The 23,098-nt window shown below is 49.8% G+C and overlaps 11 protein-coding genes across 11 annotated transcripts; 5 read left to right on the forward strand and 6 right to left on the reverse strand.

Moving 5' to 3' along the window:
- Positions 1-356: 356 nt before the first annotated feature.
- On the forward strand, positions 357-943 carry EURHEDRAFT_434047 (uncharacterized protein; the record flags this gene model as incomplete). The annotated part of the gene is made up of 2 exons (XM_040783433.1): positions 357-561; positions 645-943. Coding segments are annotated over 2 exons (504 nt in total), but the record flags the coding sequence as incomplete, so codon positions are not given.
- A 414-nt stretch (positions 944-1,357) lies between these two features.
- EURHEDRAFT_414598 (gamma-glutamylputrescine oxidoreductase) lies at positions 1,358-3,485 on the forward strand. Its single transcript, XM_040782478.1, has 2 exons — positions 1,358-1,481; positions 1,540-3,485. The coding sequence occupies exon 2, from the start codon at positions 1,545-1,547 to the stop codon at positions 3,219-3,221; it is 1,677 nt and encodes a 558-aa protein (XP_040637070.1). The 5' UTR covers positions 1,358-1,481; positions 1,540-1,544; the 3' UTR covers positions 3,222-3,485.
- On the reverse strand, positions 3,314-3,800 carry EURHEDRAFT_460347 (uncharacterized protein; the record flags this gene model as incomplete). Its single annotated transcript, XM_040784641.1, has 2 exons — positions 3,314-3,496; positions 3,543-3,800. 2 exons carry the CDS (start codon positions 3,798-3,800, stop codon positions 3,314-3,316), a joined length of 441 nt encoding a protein of 146 aa, XP_040637071.1.
- A 407-nt stretch (positions 3,801-4,207) lies between these two features.
- Positions 4,208-6,231, forward strand: EURHEDRAFT_524884 (uncharacterized protein; the record flags this gene model as incomplete). The annotated part of the gene is made up of 5 exons (XM_040786939.1): positions 4,208-4,450; positions 4,482-4,863; positions 4,911-5,152; positions 5,201-5,241; positions 5,288-6,231. 5 exons carry the CDS (start codon positions 4,208-4,210, stop codon positions 6,093-6,095), a joined length of 1,716 nt encoding a protein of 571 aa, XP_040637072.1. The 3' UTR covers positions 6,096-6,231.
- Positions 6,232-7,134: 903 nt separating this feature from the next.
- Positions 7,135-8,914, reverse strand: EURHEDRAFT_414599 (aldehyde dehydrogenase family protein). Its single transcript, XM_040782479.1, has 3 exons — positions 8,768-8,914; positions 7,497-8,698; positions 7,135-7,444 (listed from the first exon to the last, which is right to left on the reverse strand). The coding sequence occupies exons 1-3, from the start codon at positions 8,824-8,826 to the stop codon at positions 7,215-7,217; spliced, it is 1,491 nt and encodes a 496-aa protein (XP_040637073.1). The 5' UTR covers positions 8,827-8,914; the 3' UTR covers positions 7,135-7,214.
- A 1,018-nt stretch (positions 8,915-9,932) lies between these two features.
- On the reverse strand, positions 9,933-10,887 carry EURHEDRAFT_460378 (aromatic alcohol reductase; the record flags this gene model as incomplete). Its single annotated transcript, XM_040784645.1, has 2 exons — positions 9,933-10,799; positions 10,861-10,887. 2 exons carry the CDS (start codon positions 10,885-10,887, stop codon positions 9,933-9,935), a joined length of 894 nt encoding a protein of 297 aa, XP_040637074.1.
- A 449-nt stretch (positions 10,888-11,336) lies between these two features.
- EURHEDRAFT_504823 (FAD-binding oxidoreductase) lies at positions 11,337-13,460 on the reverse strand. Its single transcript, XM_040785819.1, has 7 exons — positions 12,938-13,460; positions 12,798-12,870; positions 12,519-12,742; positions 12,358-12,456; positions 12,134-12,307; positions 11,755-12,076; positions 11,337-11,708 (listed from the first exon to the last, which is right to left on the reverse strand). Exons 1-7 carry the CDS (start codon positions 13,430-13,432, stop codon positions 11,422-11,424), a joined length of 1,674 nt encoding a protein of 557 aa, XP_040637075.1. The 5' UTR covers positions 13,433-13,460; the 3' UTR covers positions 11,337-11,421.
- A 572-nt stretch (positions 13,461-14,032) lies between these two features.
- EURHEDRAFT_404496 (uncharacterized protein) lies at positions 14,033-14,406 on the reverse strand (the record flags this gene model as incomplete). Its single annotated transcript, XM_040780311.1, has 2 exons — positions 14,033-14,187; positions 14,244-14,406. 2 exons carry the CDS (start codon positions 14,404-14,406, stop codon positions 14,033-14,035), a joined length of 318 nt encoding a protein of 105 aa, XP_040637076.1.
- A 2,167-nt stretch (positions 14,407-16,573) lies between these two features.
- Positions 16,574-17,917, forward strand: EURHEDRAFT_504827 (uncharacterized protein; the record flags this gene model as incomplete). Its single annotated transcript, XM_040785820.1, has 2 exons — positions 16,574-16,976; positions 17,841-17,917. Exons 1-2 carry the CDS (start codon positions 16,613-16,615, stop codon positions 17,915-17,917), a joined length of 441 nt encoding a protein of 146 aa, XP_040637077.1. The 5' UTR covers positions 16,574-16,612.
- A 339-nt stretch (positions 17,918-18,256) lies between these two features.
- On the reverse strand, positions 18,257-19,778 carry EURHEDRAFT_483253 (arrestin family protein; the record flags this gene model as incomplete). Its single annotated transcript, XM_040785530.1, has 5 exons — positions 18,257-18,629; positions 18,682-19,086; positions 19,139-19,463; positions 19,515-19,658; positions 19,714-19,778. 5 exons carry the CDS (start codon positions 19,776-19,778, stop codon positions 18,324-18,326), a joined length of 1,245 nt encoding a protein of 414 aa, XP_040637078.1. The 3' UTR covers positions 18,257-18,323.
- A 449-nt stretch (positions 19,779-20,227) lies between these two features.
- On the forward strand, positions 20,228-21,862 carry EURHEDRAFT_542173 (DUF1479 domain-containing protein; the record flags this gene model as incomplete). Its single annotated transcript, XM_040787400.1, has 4 exons — positions 20,228-20,249; positions 20,316-20,696; positions 20,748-21,479; positions 21,537-21,862. The coding sequence occupies 4 exons, from the start codon at positions 20,228-20,230 to the stop codon at positions 21,860-21,862; spliced, it is 1,461 nt and encodes a 486-aa protein (XP_040637079.1).
- Positions 21,863-23,098: the final 1,236 nt, after the last annotated feature.

The raw sequence follows: 23,098 nt of genomic DNA on the forward strand, positions 1-23,098 counted from the left end.
CAACCTTCCTGATTTGGTCTAAATTAAGGACCACTTCTGCTTATTCGGATGGACCCGCGGCCAATGGGACGGATTCAATATCCCGAGTTTTGGCGCCAAAAACCGTGATATCCAATTATAATAGATGGATCAGCCCTGGGCTGAGCGGAATACACAATTTGCCGCGCCGATACAGGGTAGACGGGGTAATACGAGTTTGGTGGAATGCGCCTCACGTCTCCGAGCCAAAACTTCTCATCTGTTCCCTTTCTCGCTTCTGTTCCTTTTGTGAATCACGTTCCAAGATGTTGTTAACATCGCTGCTATTGCTCTTTCTCTTCTCCCCCTCAGCTGTTTTGGGTGCTGATAATTATCGGACATGCTTCTTTCCCAGTGGAAAAAAGGCCTTGGGCCATACGCCGTGCTCGGATGACGAATACACCGCATGCTGTGACAACAACCATGTTTGTATGACCAACGGGCTCTGCGTGAATGTCGGAAGCGACCAGCCATACGGATTTTCGCGGGCGGCTTGCACAGATAAGAGCTGGGGATCTAGCTGTCCGCAAGAATGCGTCGAAAGTAAGTCCTATCCAGCGTTTGCTATACCTCAAGCTGGTGGTAGAACACAACTAACCACGACATTCGTGACCCCAATACAGGAGAGGAAGATGGCAAAGCAGGATGCGCAATTTTAACTTTCGAGGCCGGTGGAAATGCCACCACGTACTGCTGCAACGCGATTACGTCGAAGAACGGAAGTGCTGCCTGTGCCAACGATGAAGATCCTTTCACAATCACAAGCGGAACGGCCATCTCAGGACGCGCATATCTATCGAACCTGGTCGCCAAGGATTCCGGCAATAACAACCGAGAAGTCGCGATTGGGGCTGGCGTGGGCGTGCCACTGGGCGTGTTGTTCCTCACCGCATTGGGTTGGGCTCTTTATGAACGAAAGAAGAGAAGTGCGCTGCTGAATTCTGCTGCTGCGGCAACTGCCTTTCCCGGACAACAGCCCATGCCCGGCGGACAGACCGTGATGCCTCAAGCGGTGGCAGCGCCGGTACCAGCAACACGACTACAAGAGTTGGAAGCGACAAAACACCCGAAGCCACAGGAGCTGGAAGCACGATGGTGATGTACTCGGGTTTATCCGCTGTCCATATCAATCCTATCTATGACACCAAGGCAATGTGTATTTTCCCAAGCTTTGCAACGAGGACCGGTCAATGGAGGACATTTGGATATGGTGAGAATGGTGGGAATGGTGGCAGTCGGTGGTTGGATTCGTGAGTCTGGTTGCATTGGGTTGTGTTTACAGTCAAGCTGACCGCACATAGACTCTAATTTGTTTCCTGACATTTGCCATTGTCTACCTAATAGTAATTCATAGCATACAATAATGGAATATTGCTGTTTTCGCCTCGGTATAGTGCTCCACGTCAGACTGATGGATACCCTAGAACGACAGTCATTTCGATGTCATCTGGAAGCCCTCATTTGTACGTCACATTGCCTCCGGCCTATATCTATGTACGAACCATATCTGACCGACATCAGCAACAATGCTCTCGCTTATCAGATTATACCGGTCCAAAACACCTATCAGAACCCTCGCAACGATGTCATCCGCTAAGCCCCAGCATTTCATGAACACATCGGGCGACTCAGACTCCGTCTGGGTCCATCGCATGCCCTACTCCGAATACCCTCGTTTCCCGACCATAGATCGCGATATCACCACAGATGTCTGCATCATCGGTTCTGGCATAGCGGGTATATCCACCGCATATGAGCTCGTCAATCGCGGCAAGCGAGTCACCATGCTCGAAGCGCGACATGTCGTGTCCGGGGAGAGTGGTCGTACCAGTGGACACTTGACCAACGCGCTGGACGACGGATACGAAAGAATCCAAAGCAAGCACGGCTTCCATGGCGCACAGATTGCAGCTGAGAGTCATGGTTGGGCCATTGATCGCGTCGGGGAAGTCACGAAGACCCTTGGGATTGACTGTGAATACCGTCGACTGCCGGCATATGAATTTTCGCAGTATAACAGAGAAGACCCCAAACACGAACATGAGATCCACAGACTAAAGAAGGAAGTCGAGCTGGCGCAAAAACTTGGCCTCAATGCGACCTTCCGTGAAGGTCTCGCGGTTCCCGGCTGGGATGGGGAGCCGGACCAGCGCGACGGAGCTGTCTTCCATGACCAGGCGACATTCCATCCAACCCGATACTTCCTCGGTGTTCTCGAATGGCTGGCAAAACAGCCAAATTTCCAGTGCTTTGCGCAGACACGTATGGTATCCCTTGAAGAGAAGGATGTTGTCCACATCAAAACTGAGCCTGGTTACACCGTGACGGCGCGCGACGCCGTCGAAGCAACCTGCGTGCCGCTACAAAAGCTCAGCATAATCGCGGAGATGGAGTACTGCCGGACGTACTGTATTGCTATCCGCATTCCCCAGGGTACTGTCAAAGACTGTCTTATCTACGACGAGGCAGAGGCATACAAATACGCGCGACTGACTGCCTGCGACGATCAGGATGATTATATGGTAGTCGGCGGATGTGACCACAAAGTTGGCCAGGAAGAGGTGGACGGCCGCTTCGACGAGTTGGAGACGTGGACTCGTGAACGCTTCCCTCAGGCCGGAGCCGTGGATTATCGCTGGAGTGGACAGGTCTTCGAACCCGTCGACTATATGGCTTTCATCGGCAAGAACCAGGGCCAGAACCACGTGTACGTTGTGACGGGCGATAGCGGTGATGGGCTCACCCATGGCGTCTTGGCTGGACGACTACTGGCAGATGAGATCGGCGGCATCAAGAATCCCTGGGCTTCCCTCTACCAACCCAGTCGTATGGCCAGCATTGCCAAGTCTATGCCCACCATGCTGGAACATGATGTCCAGATCAACATGCAGTACAAGCGGTACCTGCAATCCGACATCAAGGATATCGAAGATCTCGGGGTCAACAGCGGCGGCGTGCTCCATGACGGTTTCACCTCGAAGCCAGTGGCCGTCTACAAGGACGGGGAGGGACAGACGTACAAGTTCAGCGCGGTGTGCCCTCATATGAAAGGAGTCCTAAGCTGGAACCAGACAGAGAAGAGCTGGGATTGTCCGGTGCATGGGAGTCGATTCAGCTGTGAGGGCGTCTGTGTCGATGGACCAGCCAAGTCTAACTTGACGCCGATGGATGGTGCGTCTCGACAGAGACAGATCCCTGTTTAGTTTGACTTTTAAAAATCGTATATTATTCAGGTATAGTAGAATACATAACGTAATATTCAACTGTACAATGGAAGTAGACGTATATAATACAATCAAGCTTGAGGTCGGTTTGGAGATACTGATCCCTTGACCTTGGCCGTCTCAGTCTCGCCTTCGCCCTTTTTACTTTTACCTGGCTCATTGATGAACGGGTTATCCGTGGTAGCATTAGATAGACCAGCTTGTTTCCCGGATATTGTTCCAGCACCACCTTCTTCCTTGCGCGTGCTCGCCTGCTCTAAATCAGCTTTATTGTGGAAGATAATCAGAATAGAAACGTACAGGATCTACATTCGAAGGTGGCTGTCCCAATGAACCACCACCACTCGGTCCAGATGAAGAAACCTTTTGTTCTGCGTCGCGGTCCGGCTGAAGCGTAGCCTCACTCGCTTTCGATCCAAATTCAATCGCTTCGCCCTTGGCGTATTGTTCACTTTCATGTTGGGGCTTGCCTTCCGGTCCAGACTGGAGGAGGTAGTAGCCTCCTGCGGCGGTAACGGTTGCTACTGCCACGGCACTGTGGAGATTAGCGAACAGCATTGTGAGAGGTGCGGAGGCCACCAACATCGGTATCTCGGAGGTTTTGTTGGTTTTGTTGCTCTGCGAGGATTCCGAAGCATATTGCCGGGTGAATTGTGTCGGACGGGGTGCCCGGAGAGAACGTAGGGAAGTACGGAGAGCTGTTCTAGAGAAAGACATCTTGAATGAGTAAAGAATTGGTTGAAATGGAATGCTTATTCGAGCCGGACCAGAATTCGAGGTTTATAACGGGCTCTGACGAGGGCTATGTATATGTGATGTCATGGCCATAGCGTCCCAAAAAGGAAATCATACAACATTTTCAAGATACGCCACTTTCATAATGACGTATGAACGGGGGATCAATTGGACCATAGATATGAAGCTGAGATACTACGGGGATACAGTCAAAGGAACTCTATATACCAATGCCAATCGATCTGCTTATTGTCGGTGCCGGCCCGGCAGGTCTTCTGGCGGCCTGCTGGGCCTCCCAGTACCCGATATCAACGCGTATTATCGACAAGCATCCATCACGAAAGCCCACCGGTCATGCGGACGGAATCCATAGTCGCACACTGGAGATCCTCGATAGCTTCGGGATTGTAGATCGGATCATGCGATTGGGTGCTCAGGAGATTGAGATGTGTTATTGGGTTGGTCAACGAATTGTATGTGGTTGAACGTTGCTAACAGACATAGGGTCGCGATGAGAAACATGGGAAGCTTCAACGGGAGAAAAGGCTGCGAAGCCAGCCTGAGGAGTTCTCGCGGTTCAACCAACGACTTCTCAACCAGGGGATTATGGAGGAGGTGATGATTGACTATCTGCGCGAGAAGGGAGTACAAGTTGAATGGAGTACGACAGCTGAATCGTTGGAAACGGATCAAGATGACTTGCCTGTCGTTCATGTTAGTCGCGGTCTAGGTGAAAAGGACACAATAAAAGCACAATACGTGACCGGCTGCGACGGAGTACACAGCTGGACGAGAGACCAACTTCAGATCCCCATGGATGCACTATCTGCGCCCTCTGAAGAGTCTACCTGGGGTGTGATGGACATCGTCCCAATCAGCGATTTCCGTACGTCCTCTTTTCCGGCAGAAGGAAAGATGCTGACCCCGTACCAGCCGATATCCGCCAATCCTGCGCTATCCACGCTTGTTCGAGAAGCGGGATTATGCAGCTGCCGCGCGAGAACCGTCTGATTCGGCTATATATCCAGCTCAAGAGCGACGACGAGTTGGCGCAACAAGCGATACTGAATACACACGACGAGACAACGCCCAAGCAGCTATTGAAAATCGCACAGCGGACATACGAACCGTATCAGATGAGCTATAAGCGCTGCGACTGGTGGTCGCTATATCGTGTATGTCAATGCACCTGATTATATAACCGCAGCCACTGATGTCCGTAGATAGGACAACGACTAGTTCCAGAGTATAGAATTCGCGATCGGTATGTCCACTACCCGGTTATATCCGGACTATAACTGACCAAATAGAATCTTCCTGGCCGGCGACGCAGCCCACACACATTCCCCCAAAGGAGGACAAGGCATGAACGTTTCCATGCAAGACACGCACAACCTGGTCTGGAAACTTGCCTCTGTTATTCTAGGCCAAGTGGATCCATCCATTCTGGAGACTTACAACTCTGAACGACGCCCCGTAGCTCAGGAGCTCATGCGCATGGATTCAGACCTCGTGCATGCTTACGAGCAGCAACCCGGGACGGGCGGGCATACTGACAGTGTGGATGAGATTCGAGATCGGTACACAGGGTTCATGACGGGGGTGAAGGTGAAGTATCCGTCGAACATTCTTGTTACGGCCAGAAAAGACAGTGTGACGAGGAAATTTGAGGTGGGAATGAGATTACCGTCTTTTCGAGTCGTTTACCAGGCGTCTGCTTCTCCACTGCATCTTGCAGAAAGGCTCATCAGTAATGGTTACTGGAGGATACTTGTATTCTCTGGGGACCTTCGCAAGGACCAAAACCGACGTTATCTTGACTCTTTTGCAGAAACCCTCAAACCACATTTGGAGACCATGCGCATACCTATCGAGGTACTGTTGGTTCATTCTAGTCCACGAACGGATATATCTATTTTGGAGGTCCCTGATATCTTCCACCCGTTCGACGAGGATCTTGGATGGGATTATTCCCGAGTCTTTGCGGATGCGGATGCATATGAAGGATACGGAGTCGAAGATGGGTGCGTCGTGGTTTGTCGGCCGGACCAGCATGTCGGCTGGATTGGATCGGATGTCGCTGATTTGGAGGAATATTTCTCCTTTGTTAAGTCCTAGGAATGAACCCGACTGTAGATACCATTCAGATGGATTGGTCCACACCACAGTGATAACCCTGTCTAGAATAGCAACTGTCTGCTCAACATTCGGTAAACATTGGGTTTCCAAGCCGGAAATCCAACACCAACCATCCAAGTACCTTGAAAGAGAAATGGGAATATTCCCGGGTGCCCAGCATCGAAATAAACACGGGTACAGAAGCAACTACAAGAGGGAACCGTTTGATAACCTAGTAACCTTAGATATATCTCTGCGAACGCATTACTAGTACGATAAAGCGAGTAGAAATGATAGAAGACAAAAACCATCCGTCTGTCCAATAGGTCATGTTCAAGCTTGCCACAATTTCACCACTATGAATATTACTGTGCTTGGTAGTGCAATCTGGACAAGTGGAACTACTCCGTAAAATGACATCTGCCATGCTCGCTACTGTTCCCTGGAGGCACTTACTCCGTGGACCTGGAGATCCACGAGCGGGCCCAATGGAGAGGACCACCGGCCTACTTGCTACGGAGTATGGAAACGCTAGACTTTGGACGACAACCGGGAGAACCCTCGCAGGGACTGAGCCCTAAGAAGCTCAACGGACGGATCTGGTAGGGAGGAGCTCGATGTCGCCTAAGATTACTGCTTGACCAATGGGGACGGGGACGATGCGTCTGTCCGACTATCTCATCCCTCACTCTAGTGCTTGGATTCCTTTCCATTTTCCGAGGCTGCGGGTGCGGCTACTGTGAAGCGGATGTTTATTCCCCGGTGTAAAAAGTAACCGACGGGGTTTTCTCGGGGTATTTGTTTCCCGAACGAAAGTATGTGGAGAGGTATGTAGAGTGATATCGTATGCAATGACCATTCGAGATTGATTTTAAAAAAGGAAGCGGCCGGCCCTTCCCCGAGCTCATACGATGCAAGGGTATCTGCGCAAGTGTAGACTTGGATGTGAACATGTCTGGAATAGCTGAACAGCTCTTACAAGAAAGTCAAAAAGTAACGACAGACGGCGGAGTCCTACGAACTACGGTTCACGCAAGCACGGGGGACATTGTACATCATGATTCATTTCATTTCCAAGACGAATCGCAATAACTAAAAAACACGCTAAACAGGTATCACTTAACCAAAGAGAGCATCGCCCAGGCGGTAGTGGACGGTCTTGACCTGGGTGTAGTTCTCCAGGGCGTACGAGCCCAGCTCGCGGCCAACACCGGACTCCTTGAACCCACCAAAGGGAGCCTGGTAGGAGATCATGTTGTAGTTGTTGATCCAGACGGTGCCGGCCTTGAGAGCGTTGGAGACACGGATGGCCGTGTTGACGTTCTTGGTGTGGACACCGGCAGCGAGACCTAAAGCCATTAGTATGAAATGCCGCAATCAAGGGGAGCACAGAGCGCATACCGTATTGAGTGCTGTTACCGATCCGGATGGCCTCATCGGCATCCTTGAATTTCTGGACGGTGATGACGGGGCCGAAGATCTCCTCCTGGGCGATCTTCATGTCGGAAGTGACATCGGTGAACAGAGTGGGCTGGATATAGAAGCCCTTGTCGCCGTGGCGCTCACCACCGAGCGCAACGGTGGCACCAGCATCCTTACCGTACTTGATGTACTCCATGATGCGGTCGAACTGGAGCTGGGAGACCTGAGGACCCTGGAAGGTGTCGGCGGCGAAGGGGTCACCGAGCTTGTTCTGGGCGGCACGCTCCCTGAAGCGGGCGACGAACTTGTCGTGGATGCTCTCCTGGACAAGCAGCCGCGAGCCGGCGCAGCAGCATTGACCGTGGTTGAAGAAGATACCGAAGTTCGCCCACGAGATGGCGTTGTCGATGTCAGCGTCCTCGAAGACGATGTTGGGGGACTTGCCGCCCAGTTCGAGGGTGACCTTCTTGAGGTTGCTCTTGGCAGCGGCCTGGAGGATGGTACGGCCGACGGCGGTGGAACCGGTGAACGCAACCTTGTCAATGTCCATGTGGCTGGAGATGGCAGCACCAGCGACACGACCGAAACCGGAGATGATGTTGATCACACCAGCGGGGAAGCCAGCCTCCTTGATGAGCTTACCGGCGTACAGACCGGAGAGGGGGGTCTGCTCAGCGGTCTTGAGGACAACGGTGTTACCCGCCGCAATGGCGGGGGCGATCTTCCACGACCACATGAGGAAGGGGAAGTTCCAAGGGATGATCTGACCGCAGACACCAATGGACTCGTGGCGGGTGTAGGAGAGGGTCTCGGAGTTGGTGTCAATCGTCTGACCGTGGATCTTGTCGGACCAGCCGGCGTAGTAACGGATACAGCCCAGAGCGTTGGCCAAGTCGACCTTGGCCATGGTGAAGGCCTTGCCGTTGTCGAGGGCCTCAATGGCGGCGATCGTGTCAATGTCGCGCTCAATCAGGTCGGCCAACTTGTTCAGGAGACGGCCACGGTCGGAGGGGGTAACCCGACTCCATTCGCCCTCGTAGGCCTTGCGGGCAGCGGCCACAGCAATGTCGACATCCTTCTCGTTGGCCTCGTGGACGGAAGTGATGACCTGCTCGTTGGCGGGGTTAATGGTCTCGAAGGTCTTGCCCTCGGAACCCTTGACATATTCATTGTTGATGAACCTGTAGGACAAGAAGTGTATTAGCTAGGGACCTGGGGACCGGGGGGTAGCTCAGAGCGGGGAGACATACAGGCCCACGGGCTGCTCAACAGTAAGGTGAGGAGTCTGAATAGAAGCGGTAAGAGACATGATAATGGATTAACAATCAGAATAATGAGGGAGATGAGAGGTGGAAGAGAGAAAAAGACAGGAGAGGAAGGGTGGACGAGGAAAGATTTTATAGACACGTGCCCTCTCAAACAGGAAACCGGTCGAACGCAGCATAATTATGGTTGGATGACTAACCACGGGTGCGGGGTCCGGTGGGGTATTGACGCCATCCCGCGGCTTTCCTTCCGCTTCTTTAGTTTTCTTACTATGTACAGTACAATGTACGTACGATGTACGTACGTGTATGTACGATGTATGTATTATGTATGTGCTCCGTACATTCCATTGAGACCATACAATGCCATTGTGCAGCACTGCACAGACTGAGCACAGGGGGTATCAGCATGCACATTCCTGTACATATTGGGCCACCATTATCCCGTTGACATCAGCACGTTTGCCCGGAGAAAGTCCGATTCCGGTCTAGTGTTGCGGGTCGTTCCAAATTGGTCCTGACGGTCCTCTATTCCACCCCGATTATAGGGGTATGCCCTGTTGCCCATTGGTACATCGTGGCTATTCCATGGTTACCGTGGTTATCTTGGTTATCATGTTGTACAGATCCCGCATGGCGCGGATTTTCACGGAAAGTCAGAAACTCAATGCATATCCTGTGACTCTGGAGTACTCCGTATGCACGAGAATAATGCGGGGGTTGACTACGGGTGCTCAAACTAAATCTGCCATAGCGCCAATGAGAAGCTCCGGAAACCCTATGGCCGAAAGAAGATGAACTGCCCCGGGATCGCTGCAAGGTTTGTTCCAGCCGAAAATGCATCGTGTAGAGGCCAGACTGGTCCAAGTCTGATATAACTGGTCTACGGACATACGGATATGCGGATGCGGACGTGGACGGCTCCAGTCCATCGCTCCGCAGCGGCTCTGCTTCTGGTCATACGCATACAGACTCCGTATATTGAATGAGATTCCTGTCAACAACCGAGTAGTCTCCGCCAAGAGTGGCCCACACGAGCGAATAAGCAATCTAGACGATTGGCAGCCCTGCCAAGTCCCTCTCGGGCTATGTGGGCCTGTAATCTATGGCAAAACGCCCATCGAAAGCACATCGTACCTCTGTATAGGTGTCAAGTATTCTTCGCCACAATGTCCCTGATCTCCGCATCGCTCAATGACCGGACGCCAAGCAAGTTGTTCGACAACTCCTCCGGAGCTACCAAACCACCAAAGCCTTCGCCAAAGATAGCCCGCCGCAGAAAGTTGAAGGCAACAACGGCTGGATTCGGGTTGGGCTTGCCAAGTTCGTCGTAAGCCTCCTTTTCCAATACGGCGGTGCTCACCGTCTTCGTCGCAAGCTGCTTGCCCGATAGCTCAAGGAGCCCCTTTTGCGATACGTTGGCCTCACTGACGTATACAGCTTGGTTTCTCGTTGCGTCTAGATTGCGGATGATCCCAGATACGGCCTGTCCAATGCCGGCCAGTGTCGTGGCACTGAATTTTTGATCACCGCCATCGTATAGCTCGACCTCCGGGCCCTTGTGGTTCAGCAGAAATGTGGTCTTCAAGCCCCAGTCCAGGAAGGGACCGGTGATCGGAAGAGTGTAGGAGAAGGTGCCGTTGGAGTTGGCGGACGCTTCTTGCAAGTGTTTCTGAACAGCCACTTTGTCCCCGTAAACGGGCAGCTGTGCGGCGCGAGGGTTGGTAGTATTGCCGCCAAACTCGGACGGAACGAATCGCTGAACGTGTGCCGCAACGGCAGCATCGATCAATCGAAGATGGGTCTCCCTGGGGATTCGTCCGACACCAAGCGTGTTGACCACCACCTCCTGGCCGGCCAGAGCGGAGGTCAGCGACTCCGACGAGTCGTAGTTCACCTCAGCTATACGGGCTCGTTGGTCGAACTTGTCGTCTTTGTTTTCCCTGGTCAGAACCGTGACCTCGAACCCAGCGTCGAGAAGGGCTGCGAGAACGCTCGGACCAAGGTTCCCACTCGCCTGTGTTCGAGAGAATAAATCAGCGAACATGATTGACATTGACTTGAAAGAGCAAACTCACTCCGGCAATTGCAACTTTTGGTGACATCTTGTAAAGGCACGCGTGAATTGGATCGTAACTGAGACTGGTATGATTCTATCGAACGGACTTGAGCAGTATTTATGGTGCAGGCGCCATGAAGCATATGAACTTCAGGGATCCTGACGCCATCGGCCTTCCACCACTCATGGAACGACTCTTTATTGCATCCGGCATCGCGCCACCTCTCGCTGGTGTTGCGTGCATGATTGCTGCGAATTCGTCAGAATTGTTGATAATTTGGAGATTACCAAGCAGTGCGGAATTGTCTGTACATGCATGCAATGTAAGCTTCATGTGAAGAGCTATTCGCCATGCTCAGAAGCTCCAGAAAATTCCACAATCTATTCGATACACAAGTTCCATTCCAGACCAGAGACGAGAGTGTTCTAAATATTCATCTACATGTCGATGACTGGTCAACGCGAGTGGTCGCTTGGTACAGTTATGCAGGACATGCTTGCCAGAGAGAAGTGATTGTATTTGCAACGATAGCTAGACTGTAGAGCTGTCAAAATGCTTCGATTTAACCGCCGACTAGAGCTATAGTTTGTATAAGCGCCTGTCATACGAAGCAGGCCACACGCCATTCTTCCCTGGAGCCAGAATCCCATTCGGGTCAAGCGCATTCTTCACCGTCTCGTTGAATCGCATGAGCGCATTGTGGTTCCAGTTGTATGTTTCCGCAATCTGATCCATGAGTGCTAGATGCGTTCGATATTCACCCCAACCATGCTCCGCGCAGTCCGCAATCAGGGTCTTGATCAGCCAATGTGCTTTTCTCTTGGACTCGGGATCTCCCCGGTTGAACGCGATACAAACGATATGGTCTGTGGATGTTAGAAACCACACGCCAAGTGGGAGATGTAGACTCACGCATTTCTCGCATACCGATGGCGAAAGCACCCATAAAGTCAAGACCAGCCTCGACGCAGCGCTTCTTGGTAACCTTGTACTGTAGCATCGCATCATCGCCTGAGATTTTACTAATAGGCGAGAAGAACAGATGCGCTCCGTTCGGCAGCCAGTCAACCCAGCGCAGTTCATCAAATGTCGGAATGCCTTGAAGTGTCTTTGCACGAATGTGTAGGAGGTGGTTGCCTTTGACATCTTCTGGGAAGAAGAATTGAACACCTTTGATTGACGAAAACGCTTGTTTAATTTGTGACCAAAGAACATTGCGAATCGCCTCCGGGCCCTGCCGATTGGAGTCAGAATCGTCAGCCTGAGCGTGGGCGCGAAACGAAGAGCTTACATAGAGTGCTCCATAGAAGTTCCACCGGCCCAAATTTAGCTTCTTTGCAATTGCGTCCAACTCGCCCTCATTCAACGGCTTTTCGGTGTCAGGAGTGTAGTCTGTCTTTGAACCGAGCATTGCCGCATCAAGAAGAATATGACGCAAGGTCGGGACGTTCTGGATAATCATTTGCTGTGTTTCGTCAACACCTCGCAGCAGGTATGGATGGTTTGTAGGCTCACCAATCTAAGAGGCCGTATTATGTCAACCGCTTGGTGAAGGTCTTCATCCCTGGGTAGCGATATCTGATACGCTTGGAATCCTCCAGGATTTGGCATCAACTACATTTTATATCAGTCGCCGAGATTCGAGCCCTAAATAAGGAACGACTCTGCGATCATACCCACATGCCAATTTTGGTAACTATTCCGAGGTTGCTCTGCGAAAAAAGGCCATCGTTGTACGGACCAAATCCATACGGGAAGAGCTGCCAACACTTATTCCCGGCTTCCTCGTGAATGGGATGCGCCGATGTCCTGGGATTTTGGGGCAATGCACCCATGCCTGTACGGAGTAGCTCTCCGGACGGCAAGATAACTTCCATGCCACAATGCATCATCCAATGGTCTATTTCGATCGAGTATCAACATTAAATTCTTGTTACTTGCAGTGTATGGCTTACCTCCATATGGAGTGTATCCCACACCTCGTTCTAGCGTATTTCCCATAACCGATCCACCACCGATATCAGGAACCTGATATTCTCGGTTTTAGGTTAGACTCTCATTGCTAGCTTACAGAGCGCGGTAGCCATAGACATACGTCGATCCACAGTTTATCGCTCAGACCACTCTTGACCAGGTATTCATAGAGCCCTGCGAAAGTCACACCCGGCTCGACCACCGCGTAAGCAGCGTCAACATTTACTTCGAGAACCTGATTCATGTGTTTGCCCAGATCAATCACGACACTGCCACGCATGCGAGGAGCAGCTCCTCCATAGCCGGAGTTGCGTCCAATGGACGTGGGCCACAGAGGAATTCGGTATCTGTTGGCAAGCTGGACAAGTCCTTGCACTTCTGAAACAGACCTTGGGTTCATTACTGCAGAGGCTACAAAATAGTCCTGCTCCACAACATGATGAGGATCATGCGTTCTTGGTGGCTCATAGTAGGACCCGTCCGCCAGCTCTTCCTTTGATGCAACAATGTGAATGTTTCGTCGATCTATGATTTCCTCGCAGGCTGAGATAAATCGTGAAAATGCATCGTGACTGACATTTGGGGGCAACGCCAATGGCCGAGAACCAGTGGACATGATTGGTCACAGAATAAACCGCTGTAAGTTTATCGGTTGTGAACTCAAGTATATTGAGCTTGCCACTGGCATTTAAATAAAAGTCTCTGGCGTGATCCCTGTCTCCTTGTGCGGGGAGACTGCCGCATGTGTATCGATTGGGAAACCACTCTAAATTAGCCTGCATATTCCGAGCTGGAAATGATCCTCAGACGGCAACACGATACCGAAGCAGAAGCGGAACGTCTTTCGTTATCTCGCTGTCGAATCAGTGGCTAGTAGCTCCGCCATTATCATCGTGGCCAGCATTCGGGATCAGTGAACAAGCACAGAAGAATATCGTAGACAACTATTGGGTACTATGCCTCCATAGTTGATTGTCACGGATACACCGTGAGGCAAGTAGCCCGAGGTACTCCGTACAATCGCCGTTTTCGTCAAAGAAGGCAAATCCGTACCCTGGTAAGGAAAGAACATGATAAAATACGAGGGAATACCCAATTTATTATTAATATTTCGTCAGAAGCCTCTTTTCTTACATTTCAAGCTTTCCAGCGAGCAAATCCTTCAACCCCAAAAGTTACTATTCCAGTTTAAGCTATAGATAAGCTACCAAAGTGCTCACAGGTTGTCACAGACTCCCCGAACCTGGACCTGGGGAGGATTCACAGTATAGTTTCCCTCTCCCGCGATAACAACGGAGCTACCATCAGCGCCAATGATGGTACAAAATCCTCCTCTGTTTGACCAGATGCTCTTAACCACAGTGGGGTTATCTGGGGGCAAATTGGCAAGCAGCACTTTGGTGATACAAGTGATGGGAGAAACTAACCAATGCGGACTGATGTGGTATCTGCTGGAAATATTTCCCCGTAAGAGGATCCGTCAACACCATAAAAAGTTAAGGCCACGTTAAACGCTCGTTTTTCGTCCAGGTTGGCGCTGGAAAACGCGGCAAGACTGCACAGGCTTGCGGCAAGGGCTGAGAACTTCATTCTGACGGTTAAAGGCAGCGGTAGATACTAGTATGAGTTAGGAAGACTGGAAAATAGATAAGAATTGAGATTCCGTGATGTGCTGAATAGTTTACTATGTTAACTTCCAACTGAGATGGATACACATTAATAGACCCTTTTATACGAAGAGTTCATGCATTGACAGAAAAACAAAACATAACAGCTACGCCATGCTTACATGCCACCTCGTATTCAGGACACCAAATGCTTACCGCAGCTGTGACAGGGTATTATTAAAAGAAGGCGAGATCCATGGATTCACCCATCCCCCGCTGATATAGTAACCATGGGAGTGAACATAACTCACGAAGAGCTAGCAGTCTACCCAAGGACAATGTCCAGGCCTAGTAAAGGGTAGCTTTAGGTTAAGACAACTTGAGTTAAATCCCTAACAGAGACCTCCATGAATGGCTGCAGAGGTCTCACTTTTATAGCACAATATGTCGCGCACATTAACCCCTCAGCCCCCTCCAACCCCCCCCAAAAATCGTCTCCTCTCTTCCTTATATCTTCTTCTTCTCTCTTCTCCACGAAATGTGTACTCCCGCTCTGCGGCCCTCAAGTTTTGGGGCAAGTTCCTGCCAGGGAGCCCTTGCCAGCATGTATAATAGAATTAGCTTAGCTACCAGATAGGCGGTTTCGCTCCGCCCGTCATATGTGAAATGGGTTCCGTCGGAGGTTCAGGGGGCTGTGCATAATTACATGTGCTTGGTGCTTGATAGGGCTGTTGTTTATATGTTGGCGGATCTGACCTTCCCTGAGGATTTGAGGGAGGATTGGCGGCGGTTTTGTGAGAAGACTATAAAGCTCGTGGATGCGTAGTGGGAGCGTCCGGCGACGAATTTGTCAGTTTACCAGGGCGTGGATTATTGTCTGATTCATTCTCTCGCGTACTTTTGCAAGGAAGTCTTGATGGGTGCGAATAGTGGCGTGATGCAGGATTTGTGGCTGTTGAAGAAGCCACTGTGAAGTCTTTGGATCCATACTACCAGGTTATTATGGTTGTTTTATAGAGAATGGCTTGTCAACCACCCCTTCAAGTCTCCAATCGTCGGACAATCAAGAAACAACTAACTCTTGATATCAAGCTGTAACTCATCCAGATTGATCGGCGCAAAGCTCGCCTCGTCGTTTTATCTCGGAAACTTCCTGATCGGTTCCAAAGCCCAGACAATGTGTACAATGTAAATAGATGTGAGTGCTTGTTTGTGAAACTTGAATTGGATGTGTTGGCCATTCTGCCACTGCCCTTCGCCTTCCCTCTTTCCCTTTCGAGACTTGCCTTTGTCCTCGCTCACTCTCTATGTCTTCTTACTTCTTACATGCACGGATGCCTGTCTTTCCTCTACATTTCTATCTGTATGACCATTCCTGATTGTGGAGTAATGGGTTTACTCGGGTTATGTGCATATCTATGTGGACATACATAGACCTCGCCCCCACCCGCGGGTGATCAAACAAATCAAACATTACTATTTTAGGTTAGATTACCATTTTATGCACACAAATCAGGTAAAGCGTGGGAATTTTATGAAATTTTGTGAAATTTTGTGAAAATGAGGGTCTATAAGGGTCTGTGAGGGTCACCCGCACGAGACTCGAAGAGGGTTGAGGGTCGGGTGAGGGTCGCGAGTATTTGACCCGCCCCTCGCGAGGGTCGGGTGGAGGGTCCAAAGTAGGGACCCTCTTGAGGGTCTGGACGAGGTCTAGAAATATGGTCATACCCACTATGTCCCAGGAGAGCATGCTGTTCGAAAGCCATACGTGTACAGGCGGTCTAGTGTTAGGGGCTGGACTCAAGTTGTCTTAACCTAAAGCTACCCTTATTATACAAGAAGGAATCGTTGAAGAAGAAACAAACAGAGCAGAAGCGAAAGCAGTCTTTTATGGACATCTGGGAATGATACTCCCAACAGTATTCTCAGTGTTCCTTTTCGGAAGTCGGAAGTCGTACGAAGGACACCGCTACAGTAAAACCCGGTTATAACGAACCTGGATATAACGAATCTACCACCTGCCACCGTAGGTGTCACCATATTACATAACGAATTTTTCCTAAAATCCTCCTTACTACGAATTTGTTAGCATTCCACGTGCGGTCCCCATCCAATTTGTTATAACCAGGTCTTTATCGTAGCATATCAAAGCCCATTACTCAGCATTTTGACCCTCTTTCGACGTCAGTATGCCCCCTCGCCGAGTGATTTCTGTCGACCAAAAGCGACCGCTACGAGCGCAGAAGCGACGAGATCCTTCGTTAAGCAATATCACCCTTTGCGAGTGGTTCAAATCGACATATCAGCAGCCAATTGCCCTATCTTCAGTCTCCGAGATTCTATCGAGTCGATACGCCTTCCTTGATGATACCTCTGTTAGCCAGCGAGCCCCTACACAGCGATCCGACCCGAAGCGACTACAACGTGAACATTGGCCAGAGCTCAAAGACAACCTTTTTCAGTGGATGCAAGGCGCAGAACAGCATATCATGATCTGCGCTATCACGCTTCGCGAGAAAGCTGAGTTCTTTTGGCGGAATCTTGAGAAATATCGTGATAAGGAGATGCCTTCATTCAGCAACAGCTGGCTACACGGTTTTCAGCAACGTCGAGGTATCGCAGATCATATGAAGCATGGCGAGCTTGCAAGCGCACGGTCCGCGATATATGAGATGAATGCTATCCAGTAAGCACTCGCTAGCTTTCAACCTCAGGATATCTTTAACTGCGATGAAACTGGCCTTTTCTGGAAGCGTGTGCCCGACCATAGCTTATCTACACATGCTTTGCCTGGCCGATGTAAAGAGAAAGTACGGATTATGATGCATTTCGCGGTCAATCAAGATGCGTCTGAGCGGCTACCACTCTGGATTATTGGCCGGTCTGCAACACCACACGCGTTTAGTGCTACTCGAATCAATATCCAGAGTCTTGGAGTCTACTGGCGGCATAATAAATCGGCTTGGATGACAGGAGCGATTATGGAGGAGTGGCTACGCTGGTTTGATCTGCGAATGACAGGCCGAAAAGTCGCCCTTTTGATGGATAACTTTTCTGCGCATGAGAAGGCAGTTCAAGAGATCAATATGTCTTCACAGCCATTACAAAATACCTTGATTATTTGGCTACCAGCAAATACGACCAGCAAATATCAGCCACTTGATCAAGGTATTATCAATACGTGGAAGACCCTTTGGCGTCAACAGTGGGTACGCTATATGCTTCAAGAATATGAAGCCGGGCGTGATCCCGTAACCACAGGGTGCTGATGTCGAAGAGGAATATATCGATTATGAGATCGAGGTTCAACCCCTATCACATCACATAACGCGCTGACAGCACTGCGTACCCTACGGCTATACCAGGAGCAGCAAGAAGAGAGCGATACTGGCCTAATTCGGCTCCTAAACCGGCTAGAGAACAATATACAGAGGCAGGAGATCCAAAACAGGCGTCAGGTTGACATTCGAGGCTATTTTGGGGGGCAGAGTTGAAAATAAGGGGGGGTTCCTGGATATAACGAATTCCTGGATATAACGAATTGAGGCGATGAAAAGTATTATTCGTTATAACCGGGTTTTACTGTAGTCCTTGTATGCAAGGGGTTCGTACGAAGGTCGTCAATAATTGATTCGGACCCCTTGCAGGTTGCGTTCTGTGCTGGCCTTGGCCGAACCTGTCATCCTTTGGGTTCGTACAAGAATCCCATAACATCTAGGACGATTAAATAGACTAGAAAGGTAATAGAAGGGGACTTTAGTTCAGGAATTCATAGGGACAAGAGGCCGAAAGTTATCTGCCAACCTCGAGTTCATGGAATATGGTCTGTAACCGTCTGTCATAGCTTTGGGGCTCGATATGAACAATAAAACCTGATTAAATGATAATAATAGTACTCTTCTATATCCTCTCTACGTAATTATGCGGGTAAACAGCAGCCCAATAACTAGGAACCTCAGATGAGATATGCAGATCCGAATACTCTGGCGGCTTTTCATCCTCTTCCATATCAACGCCCCACTGTACATCACCCGGCGTTGGAACATCGGCAGAGCCAAATTCATCTGGCTTCATGTCATGGATATGGCTATCATAATGTGGAAGCTGCCCACAATCTGCATCCCTAGCATCTGGCTCGTAAAGAATAGAGAAACCCGTCCTACTCGACGGGCGGAAATGGATAAATATCGGAAGAGAGAAACGGATCTATGCACAGTTAGCCCGGTCCATGTATATAATTAGAATAGGGTTGACCAACAGAGGATTTGTGACCGTCAGGATTCGACAGGATTATAACAACTGCAACATTATGTTTGACTTGAAGCACTGTGGTTGTAGCGCTTTGTAAGCATTGCATTGTGGACCTTGGAAGGCTAAGTAACCGAGAAACATGGAACGAATACCCGTCGTCAGGAGATACATCCAACTCATCCCAGGCCGGGACTTTGTATTGGTCCACCAATACTTCGCGCGATCGGGTAGCCGGTAAGGGTTTCGTGACATGGTGTGTTTCGACAAGACGTGATTCAATTCTTTCCAGTTCAAGTCCTTTGACAAGAGGGGTAAAGCGGAAGTCAATGCGAATGCTGCTACCGAATGATACGGCTGGGTTGGAGATGCTGGCATTGTAGATGATCTTCTCTGGCCAGATGTTTCCATAATCCTGGATGAGGTCAGCCGTGGTAAAAAATTGATATATTTGATCCGAAACTTACACTGAGCTCTCTGAATAAGGACATGGTATACGCCTTTCGCATTTGTACCTCCCTCGATATAGAGAGATTATTACCGCCATTGCCGTAAATCTGCGCTCGAAGAATGTAACGGATAAAGCAGTCATCAATACCTTGGATAGATTCTGGTGTTCCCTTTGGCACGCAAACCTCAAAGGGGAATTCATAATTATCTGGTTTCAATACCATGGTAGGATCCCGTCTCGGAGTAGGTAGGAGATTCGATATCAGGTGAAAGAAAGTGACCTCCTTCCAGGGTAGCTTGTTGTGATGATGATGCAAACTATTAAAAGGCTTTAGGTCCCAGCTAGCATCAATTAGCCTATAGCTTTAATGTAGGTCTCTGTTCGGGTCATACTTGACATAATATCGACCCTCTAGATGCAACTTGATATCCTTCACGCTGGTGGGTTGGGTGATACATAAGACTACCCTGCCTCGAATGTGGCCATAGCTAGTACCACCCTCTGTCGCTGGAAGCCACACAATATCGTTGTTCAGCCTGAAGATGCTGAGTGACTTCGTTTGTCATTAATCGGTTCAAAGAGAATGCATACCTGATATCGAAATAAACTGGCTCGAGCCTTTGCGGCGCAAAGCAATCGAAGAAATCCAGCAACATGCTGCCTGCCCTAGTGGACATACGCTTCTCAGATTATAAGTTTATCCATGATCCTCGAGATCTTTATATTGTTATTCCATGTGATCCAGGGCTTTTTCCTACCATTACTCTTTTCGGCGTTCCCGCTAGCGGTTAACTTACTAAAAATGAATAACTGAGCGGAATACTTCCTGATTAGGAGATCCACCCGCCAGTATTTTTCCTTCAACCTCCCCATATACTCAGGATTACCACAGGCGTACTCGTCATTTCTGAGCAAATGATTGAAAATATTGCCACCGAGAACCTATAAATATGCTAGCGCGAAGCGCCCATTTCCATTACCTTACTACAACCCTCTTGTACATTAGCATTGTTCTCGTTTCCTTACCACTATCGAGTTGCCGACATAGGAACACTTGACTTCAGATACTCTCCTTGTATTTCTATTTGTTTTATATTTCAACTTCATGTCGCTGCAGAATCCTGCTCGTGCCGTCCTTTCTCACCGAGGCTTGCACACCCTCACTTCTCAGCCCAACTTGAAACGCTGCTTAGCTACATCCACCCAGGGAGCACGCAAAGAGGGCGATATCTCATCTGTTTTCGTATCCCTCTCCGGGAAAGAAAAGTCTGCTCTTCCAGAGAGATTTGCAGATCAGAAAAAGCGCCTGATTGCTGGCCGAGAGGACCAGATTCAAAAGAGCTGGGATCGTCTCCTCCGTAAATTGAAAGATGAAGTGAATCTGATTGAGCAGCGCGGGTCTGACATCGTTCCTTCAATTGATATCAAAGATATACACTCTGCTCCTAAGGCTTTTCAGGATGAGCTGAGGAAACGCGGCGTTGCTGTCATTCGAGGAGTAATTCCTGAACATGAGGCCAGATGTTACAAGGACGAAATTGAGCAATATGCCAAGGCAAATCCCGAAACAAAAGGTATGTCTCTAGTTACTTCCCCTCCACTGACATAGTACTAACGACCTATAGCATTCCCCCCACACGACCCCCAGGTCTACGAGCTGTATTGGTCCAACCCTCAGATCCGGGCACGTACACACCCCAACATGCTCGAGGCACAACGCTTCCTCATGAGCTTCTGGAAATCCAATGCATCGGACGCATTGATATCCCCTACACATCCCCTCACCTATGCAGACAGACTCCGTATTCGCCAACCAGGAGATGCAGGATTCGCACTTGGCCCGCATATCGACGGAGGAAGCTGTGAGCGCTGGGAGGACAATGGCTATGGCCGCGGCGATGTTTACAAGAGCATCTGGGAGGGTAACTGGGAGCAGTATGACCCGTGGGAAGCTAGCTGCCGGGTACCCGCCGAAGCCGATCTCTACAACGGCGCTGGGGCGTGTTCGATGTTCCGGATGTTCCAGGCATGGTTGAGCATGTCGCATTCTGGACCGAATGAGGGAACATTGCTGGTAAATCCACTTCTCTCAATGGCCACAGCATACTTCCTCCTGCGACCGTTCTTCGAGCCTATCTATTTGCCGCCAAAGGATTGCTCGCGAATGGCGCTGGGTACGTTCCTCGACCCTAGCAATTGGTGCTTGGAGAAGGAAATGTCGAGTGGATTGCAAGGTGCAACACCTGGATACGCGCAGGAACTGTCAACAGCGCTTCATCCTCATCTTGAGTTGGATAAGACAATGGTTCACGTCCCAAAGATTGCCCCCGGTGATTATGTCGCCTGGCACTGTGACAGTGAGTGTTCCCCTTAACTAACCTCAATTTCACGGACAATTTTCTAATTCTAAATAGCCATCCACGCTGTTGACAAAGTACACAATGGATTCGGAGACTCGAGCGTCATGTATATTCCCGCATGTCCTGTTACTGAGGCCAACGCGGCCTATGTTGCACGTCAGAGAAATGACTTCGTTGCGGGTGTCCCTCCACCAGATTTCCCGGGAGGCAAGGGAGAGTGTGAGCATGTCGGGCGAGCCACGGAGGCTGGCTTGCGAGGACTCACTAATGAGTTGGGCCTGCGGGCCTTCGGATTTGGGAAATGGAATCTGAATGAGGCAGGTTTGTCGCGCGGACAGCAACAGGTTTTGGAGAAAGCAAACCAGATTCTGAGTGTTTGATATTGATTACAAGGTAAAACAAATGTGTTTATTTCTTCCAAGAGTAAAAGGCAGACCCACATTGATTCCATATGAGCGAACAAAATGTGAATAATGACAAAGTGGAATTCATGTAGCCACTCTTTCATTACACATCCAAAGTAGGTTTCGCCCAATCCTTTGGATGCCAGATATGCACAATCAATTTAGGGACAAGAGAAAAATATATATATACCCACGGCAAGTCAGGAAAAGACCAGCATAGTTTTCATGTCCCCAGACCTAAGTAGTACCATAGTGCTGAGATAAGCACAATGCCCACGAATACAACAGCTGCTTAGTTCAATGTGTTGGCAGTGGCATTTTTAAAAGTCGGCATGCCGAATAAGGGAATGAATGGTCAAGAGGGTCCACGCTAACAGGCGAGTGTTAATGAGATATGAACGCACACGGCAAAGGGAAAACGAACCAACAGTAACAATGTTGCAGAATGTGCCCAGATGACCGAGATGAAAAGTACCATGCTTGATATCCCGACGGCGTCGTATAATCAGCGATACGGCCACGGGGCAGGCATAGCTCGAGAAGGAGGTTTGACTGGAGGGAATCCTACGAGATGATCATTCCCGTGGCTGAGGTCGCCCACGAGGCTTGCAAGAGACCAACGCAGAACGACCAGCCCGCAGGCCAGCCGCTTAGCGGCTCGAAATGTGTGAAAACCCAGTCGGTGGAATATCTGGCCTCCTTCGCAAGAACCAGGATGCAGACGAAGATGGCAATGGCGCCAGCTATAGTCCAAAAAATGGCGAATTGATATAAACCAAAGGAGTTAATTAGGTAGACGCGTAAGGAAGAAATGATAAAATAAATGAAGCAAATGGGAGCTTCAGAAAGGATCTATAGGGTGTTTGTTAAATGTATGTAACTCTAGCCAGGGCAGTCATTTGTTGCCAAATGCAGGAATTGCATGGCATATAAGGGTAATCGCCAGAAAGATCAGGAACAGGCGGCGGAAAGAGCCCGGAAAGACGAGGAATGGGGACTGGAAGCATTGGAGAAAGCAAGTAGTAGACATTGACATAGGTCGCCCACGGGCCGGACCTAGACTGCGACACGATGTCACAACCTGGCTTCCCTCGTATCGTACCTAGGGTTCTAGTTAGTTGTATTTCGAGACAGGACACTTACCCTAAGTGTCTTCCAAGTAATCGTATGCTCAATGACCATCTGGGTCCGGTTCAGTAAGTCGTATGCGTC

This window comes from Aspergillus ruber, assembly GCF_000600275.1.
Source record: "Aspergillus ruber CBS 135680 unplaced genomic scaffold scaffold00022, whole genome shotgun sequence".
Lineage (NCBI taxonomy): Eukaryota > Fungi > Ascomycota > Eurotiomycetes > Eurotiales > Aspergillaceae > Aspergillus > Aspergillus ruber.